Source organism: Aegilops tauschii, chromosome 1, assembly GCF_002575655.3.
Source record: "Aegilops tauschii subsp. strangulata cultivar AL8/78 chromosome 1, Aet v6.0, whole genome shotgun sequence".
In the NCBI taxonomy this organism is placed as follows: domain Eukaryota; kingdom Viridiplantae; phylum Streptophyta; class Magnoliopsida; order Poales; family Poaceae; genus Aegilops; species Aegilops tauschii.
Window position 1 is genome coordinate 381,997,332 of NC_053035.3, and position 9,232 is coordinate 382,006,563.

At 43.0% G+C, this 9,232-nt stretch overlaps 1 protein-coding gene across 1 annotated transcript; it reads left to right on the plus strand.

Annotated features, from left to right (window-relative positions):
* Positions 1-2,794: 2,794 nt before the first annotated feature.
* Positions 2,795-8,997, plus strand: LOC109744177 (serine/threonine-protein kinase Nek4). The gene is made up of 15 exons (XM_020303277.4): positions 2,795-3,085; positions 3,381-3,611; positions 3,714-3,780; positions 3,861-3,926; positions 4,012-4,058; positions 4,137-4,182; positions 4,280-4,360; positions 4,438-4,480; positions 4,579-4,628; positions 4,943-5,024; positions 5,116-5,165; positions 5,978-6,051; positions 6,410-6,461; positions 6,613-7,257; positions 7,342-8,997. The coding sequence occupies exons 2-15, from the start codon at positions 3,514-3,516 to the stop codon at positions 8,776-8,778; spliced, it is 2,838 nt and encodes a 945-aa protein (XP_020158866.1). The 5' UTR covers positions 2,795-3,085; positions 3,381-3,513; the 3' UTR covers positions 8,779-8,997.
* The last annotated feature ends 235 nt before the right edge of the window (positions 8,998-9,232 follow it).

Sequence of the window (9,232 nt, forward strand, 5' to 3'; positions counted from 1 at the left end):
TCATTTGGTCATAATTGATTTAATTACAACATAAGTGACGGTACGCAACTCCTATCAAAGGCGATTTAGTGTTTTCTTCCACAATCATCCTCCTCCACCGGTAGATCACCGGCCTCCTCCTCAAGAGCTCATCTGGCTTCGCCGGTAGGGGTGTGCGGGAGGCCCCGATCTACCGGTGGAAGTCATAGTTTCCTCCTCTTGGAGCATTAGATAGATATCAGTTCTGTGATGGCGAGATGATGGTGATGTTGTCGGTGTGGAATAAGGTCTTCCCACTTCGCCCTAGTTCCGGTGATGCTTCATCATATCACCGGGAGGCGTGCGGAAGATGGTATGTCCTCAGATCTAGTTCTTCGGGTCTGGCATTTTTTTCATGCAAGTTTGTCTCGATCGTGCTTTTGTAGGGAGAGGACAACGTGGTTGTACGTATTGGTCTCCAGGCTCCAGTTCCAACCAACGAAGATTGTCCAATCTCAGCCTAATCGGAGAGCATGTGAGACTTGTGCTCCCCAGCTCTGTTTGGCTGGAACTAGGGCGCGCTATAGGCCATCTCCCTCATTTTATTCTCCGAGGTGGCGATTTGCTTTTTTACACAAATCACGACCACCATCATTTTTTGGTCTACATCGGCGACTTCCCGATCGCTGCTTCTACAAATTCCCGGGCTTAAACAAGTTTGTTTCGCTGAGGCGGAGGTCTAGAGGTGATAACGAGCTTTGCTCACGGCCGACCACCGGTGGATGCAGGAGAAATAAGACTTTGGCACCCCAAGGATATGGATGTATTTTTTAATTTCTGTAGAGTGTTTGTGTAAGAGTTTGTGATAGTAAATATACTGCCTTTGAACTTTTCCAAAAAAAACATGAATATATTCATACATTTTACTTCTGTACTGGGACGTCGAGGAGGAGAATTCCAAGTTCAAATCAAGGTAGACCCATATATGTGGGGTTTTATTTGTTTTACAAAAGATGCGTCCTTCGTTGAAATTTAAACCCCTCCTTATTGAACCATCGTTTGTATCTTTGACCTTAATCAACCACTCTTCAGTGCAATGCAATGAATGAACCATGCATTACAAAATGGCAGTCAAGTTGAGGTATGCGTGTGAGCGATAATATAATTAGCAAGTTCTTTCTTTGTTGCCCCTCCCCCCTCTCAAACAGGATATAAGCCAAGATGCCTGATGATGAGCTAAGACAAAAGATCCGTTCAGGACTTCATATATTAATTATATTTATTGGATTGGATGGTTGCATCGAATATAATATATACAAGATGCAGCAGACCCGTATCCTCAAATCTGCGTATACCGATCTGTCATGCACGATGCTGCAGCAGGCTGTCAAGCAAGTTGACGAGGGTAAAAAAACAACATTATTATTCTGTAACAGCACAATCAGAAAGGAGTTAGAAGCTCAAATCAACCAAAATTTGGCGCCAGAACTGACGACCACTACACTGAACCGCCCCTGATTCGAGACGTAGCAGCTCCGTAGTTGGAAGTGGATTTGTGGCACGCTGGGCGAGGCACCGGCCCCATTTTTTTCTTTCAATTTTGAATCTTTTGAACTGAAAGTCTAAATTAAGTTTCGTTTGCATATTCATTTTTCTTGTGACGAGGACTTTCAGATAAGATAGATCACTTTTGAATACGTTTTGATAAGTTTTCCAAACTTTACCAAGTTTCAAGTGTTGAAACTTGATACGAACGAAGGACAAAATCAGCAAGTCGCAAAAACTAAAAATTAAAACTTGGTGTCCTCTCTTGCGGAATCCAACAACTGTGCGGACCGCGAAGCAATTGTCCGGCCGAGCATGGTTTGGCAGGTCCGTACTGTCGTACATGCGTGCCCTTGCAAATTTTTCGAAGTGGTTCACGCAATGAAAACTTGTTGAAAGTACCATTCGGCATGAGTAATGAGCTATCTGGAAAAAAAATGGCGAGAGGCTCGTTGAAAAATTGTTACGGACCAGCAATGATGCTCTTTTCAAAAGGACGGAGAAAACAGTAGCAGTGATGCTCTGCAATGTAAATTCAAAAATCGTACCAAGTGAACGAATAAAAAAGAATTCCTCTAATAAACATCTACAACTCAATTGGCTTTAAAGTACCATTTTTATTTGTTTGGCACCAAGTTAGTCCTCATATGATGTGATCACTCAACTACTACATCATATCAGATGTCCTAAAGTGGCATTACCAATTAAGTACCGTTATATGTTTGGAATCCACGATAGTATAGAAGGTTCAAAATATTGTTAAAACAAACACTTCATGCACTCGCACTTCACGGAAATAAGTATACAGGATTCAAGGGCGCGTTCCTATCCAATGCAGATATTCTTCTTTTTCCCTTGCCGACGGCCATGGTATTCTATTTAGTCTCCATTTTTTTACCATTTTTTTTTCTTATTATACCGACTCGGGTTCATTTGATCCTTTTTCATATTGAATTCATGTTCCAGCCAATTTATCTGGAAGTTCGAATTGATGGAGGGAGGCAGACAATATATTTCAACATTTCATAGTTTGTGAATTTATATCAATTTTTCGTTCATTTTTCATCAGCAATAGAAAGGACCTGGAGTTTTCCCGAAAAAAAAAAGAAGGGACCTGGAGTTGAGTTACCTGCTCAGGAGCCAGGGCAGTACTTAGTGGGAGATACGCTTTGCAAGTTGCAATATCCCTTTTAAGCCACTAGGCATCTCCCTCGCTTAATTTAATTCCACTGATTAGTGTACTACTACTTCATTGAGCTTTTAACCCCAACCCCGTCAGGCCATCGCCACCACTCGCTGTTGCGGCGATGCTGCATATATAAGCAAGCTATAAGCAAAGCCGCCCAGCAAACTCGTTCGCCTTGAACCAACACCGTCGCGCCGCATCAAAGGCTCCATCCACCAAAACATTAACAAATCACAGGCGAGGCGACCGCCAGCGAGGAGTGTGCCCCCCGCCGAAGCCGCGGGCGCACGAGCTCCAGCCGCGCGAGCCGGCCAGCGAGGAGGCCGGAGATCCCCCCCGCCGCCGAGGAGGCCTCCCACCGCCGCCCGCCAGCCAATGCAGCCGGCCAGCCCCGCGGTAAGCAAACCCCCCTGCCTCGGCCCGGTCGCGCGCGGTTGGTGTGATCCGCAAACCTGCTGCTACTGTTCTGGATAACCTCTCCATTTCTGTCTCTGTATCTGCGAAGTAGTTCGTCGGTTCCCGTGCTAATCTGTAATCTCTCGGCTTGTTCAAACAGTGCCTCTCCTGGTCTCCTTTCTAGGAAAAGGCAGCGAGTGCTGGGCTGATTTTGATTGGGTTGGGTGGCACGTGACGCGAGTACGCTTTGGTAAAAGTCGTTTGGCTTATGCACTTGTCCTGCTGCTTTTCGCAGGACCTGGTGGTGAGGATGCGCAGGCGTTTGAACCGCAGCATGGGCACGGCAGGAGGAATTTGATTCCTAATCAGAGGCGACCTGCTGCAGTGAAAGGCTGTGATTGTTTGCCGTTACGGGCTGGGGGCGCGTGATGGAGTCCCGGATGGACCAGTACGAGATCATGGAGCAGATTGGGCGCGGTGCCTTCGGCGCCGCCATCCTTGTGAATCACAAGATCGAGAAGAAGAAGTACGTATACGATATAGTTTCTTTTTCCGTTCCAAGATTCCGTTTCCACCGTTTGAATGCAGGTGACAGCAGCAGCGTGTTTGCCTGTGATTTGATTGGCAGGTATGTGCTGAAGAAAATCCGCCTTGCCAGGCAGACGGAGCGCTGCCGCAAGTCTGCTCATCAAGAGGTTTGTGAAGCCCTTGGGCTTTGTTTGTTGATTGATTGGTGCTGTTTTGGGGAATTGATTAAGTGACAAGTAAATTGCAGATGGCTCTGATCGCTCGACTACAACATCCTTACATTGTAGAGTTCAAAGAGGCATGGGTTGAGAAGGTTTTTATTTTAACCTTTATTTTGCTTTGCTTGTTGGGTTTGAAATTTCAACTGAGCTTATTTACTGACAAGGAGGGTCATGCAGGGTTGCTATGTCTGCATCATCACGGGCTACTGCGAAGGGGGGGATGTGTGAGTGTTATTTGGTGCTTTGGAGTCCAGTTTCTTGTTTCCATGTCTCTTAAATTGTATTTTGTTCTTTAATAACAGGGATGAGCTGATGAAGAAATTAAATGGTACTTACTTTCCTGAGGAGGTATGAGATAACTTATCTGTATTGCTCATCTGAATTAAATTAAAAATACATCCAAGATCGAGCTCATTATACTGATTGATCACTGATTGTTCCTCAGAAATTGCTGAAATGGTTCGCACAGTTGGTATTAGCTGTTGACTACTTGCATTCGAACTATGTCTTGCATCGTGATCTGAAGGTAAGCAACAATGGGTATAGTCATCGCCAATTATTTTATACGGTGGAAACATTGACGATTGTTCCTCATAATTGCAGTGCTCCAACATATTTCTCACCAAAGATCATGATATACGCCTTGGTCAGTTCCTGATTACAGACACTACAGTACTGCAAGTTATTTCACACTACTTTTAACCTTTTGTTTTATCAATTAACAATCCATTGGTTTGCATGCAGGAGATTTTGGCCTAGCCAAGACTCTGAAGGAAGATGATTTAACTTCTTCAGTATGATCTTTTTTCCTATTTCCTCCGATGACCTCTGTAAAACATTTGCATTGCCATAGCCTTTCCTACTGTTAGAAGGGCATTCCATTTATTGAGCTATTAATACCTCTCTCTCTCATATGGTGCATCACCAATGACAGCATGCTGTTTGTCATGCGCATATACCTCGTGCTATTTATCGTCTTCCTCTTCCCTTATTAACCACAAACAACGTCGGCACGTAAATTCATCTGTATTGTGGAGAACATAAAGTCAGGATCATTTTTATATGCTCAGACTCTTGCTGGATACTAACGCTATTATGTTTCCTTTAGGTCGTCGGAACACCGAATTACATGTGCCCGGAGCTGCTTACAGACATTCCCTATGGATTCAAGTCGGACATTTGGTCGCTTGGTAAACATAATTAACATCAGGCTAATGTTTCTGTACTATTCCTAGATCCACATATTTGCTTATGAATTTAATATAACTTTGTCTTTTATAGGATGCTGTATGTATGAGATGGCGGCCCATCGACCTGCTTTCAAGGCTTTTGTGAGCTCTTGCCTGATCTACTTTTTGCTTAAGAATCATTGGTATCCTGGGTGTATTATAAGTTGAACATTTACCTTTTCCATCTTACATTCCGAATGGGCTCATACCCGTTATAGTTTTTCTGGCTTATAGTAGTTTAATACTCCTACGTTGAAGAAACTGCAATATTTTGGTAGAACTAGCTAAGATCTGGTTAGCTCTGTAGTCCATCCTGTATATTCTCTTACGGAAATACTTTGCAGATACTATACAATATAAAATGGAACATAAACTAACTCTGCATGTAAACTTATTTCCTATGTAAAGATTCTTTTCGAGACAATATTCAAAAGTGCTTTAGGCCGAATTACATGAACAAAGCAATTACCATGGGATATTGCCTAAATTCAGTAAAACGAACTAAATTAGTACTATATCAGTTCATAATTGACATGTACTGACTCACATATAACTATTCATATTTTAGAGCGTTTGAGCATTAAAGTTTTTTTTTAATTATTCTCGCAACATTTCAAGTAACTTCTATATAAGTTTGTCAATTATATATTTGCTTTTGTAAAAAATATTGCTAATGGTGTTTATGATTCATCCAAAGCTAACTGTTTAGTTACATTTAGTATCAAAGTTTGGAATATATGAGGTATCCAAAAGATTTTCTACAAGAAAATGGTGAAATAAAATTAGTATGATCTGTTAAAACTCTACAATAAAAAATCTGCAATGTTGGGTTTCCTGGTTGTTACTTGGTGACGCTACTATTTGCAGTTTTCTTTAACAAATCAGTGGACTTACCCGATTAAGAATGCTTGCAGGATATGGCTGGATTGATAAGTAAGATAAATAGGTCCGCGATGGGTCCCTTGCCTACCTGCTACTCCTCTTCTATGTATGTGCACTTTTCTTCATAGAGTCGGTTGTGTAAAAGCTATACATTTGTTAAAAGTTGTCTTGTCATTTGTCTCATTTCAATCACATGATCTGTACTGTGGTAATAATCCTTGGTTCTTATGCTTCAGAACCAAGTAATGATTTGGTAGCATCTGTACTGATGTTGGTGTATTACAGTTTATGTCTCTTTTAAGTTGTAAGTGTATGTCCTTTTTAAGTCTGATCATTTGTCTCATTTCAATAACATATTGTAAGTCACCATCCTCAATTCTTATGCTTCACAACCAAGTAATGATTTGGTAGCTTTGCAAAGAATATACCACTCTAATGGTTTCCCCTTTCGCTGTTAAATACAGGAAATCTCTTATCAAAATTATGTTGCGGAAGAATCCTGAGCATCGACCTACTGTAAGCTACTATGAAGCTGGAAACCTTCTGACTATAGCCTTGTCTCTTCCACTCTTTCTTTCGAAAGGCCGTAGCTGATCTTTATTAAGAAAGAACAAGAGTTTACAAGTACAACATGATCTCTGAATAAAATGTAATGTCCTGTGAACAGGCATCGGAGATTCTGAAGAACCCATATCTGCAGCCTTATGTTGATCAATGTCGTGCTCTTTATGATGCTTCAAATACCATGCGGACACCACCGAAATCATTGTCCACTTCACGGAGCAGCCAGAGAAGCATGTCTGAAAGCCAAAGCAGCAGCATGTCTAGTAGTGATATAGACAGCACACTATCAAGTGACAGAAGCACATCAGGTGGAGCTGCAAGTACTGATACCAAGGTCATTGATACTCGAAGCATTCATGATGTGGATCGAGATGACTCAGATGAGAAGTGTGCAACGCCAGAAGATCTCAGAGGCAACAAAGACCTGAGAAGACAAGATTCATCTAAATCCATAGATCAGCATCACAGGGGTGAGAGTAAGCAACCGAAAATCATTGAGAAGATAATGACAACCTTAAGAGAGGAGAGCAGGCTTAGAGAAAGCAGTACTCCTGCAAGAACTAGAGGCGTGAAGCCGAGTTCTGCAGTCAGTAATAAGAATGAAGCAGAGCAACCATCAGATGCTTCAAGGTTTAACAACAATGCTTCATGCAGATCAAGGTCTGGTGATGATTCATCTCATGGATTGGTCAGTACCAATGATGGATGCTTGAATTCAGTTCAAGCATCACCACCCTCGAAGCAACTGGTATGAACCTGCTTCTTTTATATCATAAACAAAAGCCAATTAGCTTCTATTGCTAACCACTGACTCCTGCTATTGGTCATGCAGTTACCTATTGTTGAACACCGTTCAAATATCAAAACCGCTCGGTCATCAACTCCTGAACCTGCCAAACAGGTCATAGAAAATGGTTCTGCAGTTTCAGCAAAGTCAAAAATCAAGACCCCAGCTAGTGCTACTAGACGGGCTAGCCCTCAGCGACGAGCGGGGGTAGGGACAACTGGCCTCCCAGCCACTGTGCAAAAAGGAGCTCAAACTAAGGTCATGGTGGAGGGTGAGAAAAGTCCATGCCAACCTGCCCATTCTCCAGATAATACCCCTGGTGATCTTCCACTTATTGTAAGGCCATCCAAAATTCCTTCAGAAGGACTGAACATCATGCCAAACAACTCACAAGCAAAATCTGCTCCCCGAGAATTGTTTACTGTGGCAACTAAGGAAGACATCAGTCCTTGCTCAAGTTCAACAGTTGGTTGTGTTGAAAAGATCGACCAGTCTGAGCTATCTGAATCTAACCCACCAGCCTGCTTGATTTCATCGCACACAAGCTCAGTGCCTGATGCTGCTGCCACGGAAGAGAATGGCCTTTCAGTCATACCACGTTCAGAAATTAACAGAGACAGTTTGCAGAGTGTGGTTAGTAATGATTCAAGCCTGAGCTCTGCTTTGGGTCCATCCATTCCAAGCTTTGAACAGGAGTTTGTTTGCAAGGATGATGTGCAATCCAGTAAGCATGGGCAGAATATGGCCACATTCCAAAGTGGCGAGGATAAATTTACTGTCCAAGAGCTTCTCTCATCGATGCCACCATACGATTCTTCTGTTTCAACAGCAGAAGATACAATGTTGGAGAAGGGACTCAATTCTGTTCAGTCAATGAAGAAACAAACATCAATGAAGAAAGAAACAGGTCCTCATTTAAACCCACTGGTTGATGATGCCGCTCGGCACATCAATCTCAATGTTAGCAATGAGCAGCCAATATCAGAAAATGTTCAAGGGGAAACTCAGAACATGGATGTCAGCAAACTTCTGGACGTGGTAAGAGAAGATCTGGAAGTAAGAAGCAGCTCATGCTCATTAAACTCACTGCTTTCTACACCTCTTCCCTCAGTTGCTTCCGAACAGCATGTTTTGGGAAGCAATGCTGCATGTAAGATACCAGCCAGCTCAGACACAGCAAGATTATCTAGCGCCGTCGTCGATGTGAGATCTTACGTCTCTGAGGCCAACATTGTTGTCAAGGAGGAGACATCCCCTGCCAAGGAAATGCTCGACGTCACGTCATTTAGGCAGCGGGCCGAGGCTCTCGAGGGGCTCCTTGAGCTCTCCGCGGACCTACTGGAAGACAACAGGTTGGAGGAGCTTGCTATTGTTCTGAAGCCATTTGGGAAGATGAAGGTCTCCCCAAGAGAAACGGCAATCTGGCTGGCTAGAAGCTTTAAAGGGATGATGAATGACGAAGCAAGTCGCACGTCAATGTGAGTATCTGTATCTTTGTAGCCCGGAGGGGCACTTTTTGCTTGCTCCCCCCTTGTGCTCTGAGCTTTACCGAAACTCGCTTGGTTTTTTAACTGCGTGTGGTCTGTGTTGCCTGGTTTTTCCTTTTGATTCAACCATTCTTTGTGGCGTATGTTGTACATAGCCAAGACTTGTAAACAGAATAAATATCCCTTCAGTACTGCAAATGGTTTAACTTCTGCATACCAGCCCACCGCATTCGTCGGAACGCGCTGGAAAATCGTAATCAAAACATGCCGCTTTTCGGGCCTTCAAAGAGACCAGATTACTGCAGCTACTCCCATAGAAATTGTTTTGCACATGAGAAACATGGGCAATGTGGTAAATTGAAGTATTAGTCAGAGAAGCATCGCTCTCCCCCCTATAGATGCGGATCCTCCACCATCCAACAATTTTCCAGTTAGATAATTTCAGTCTG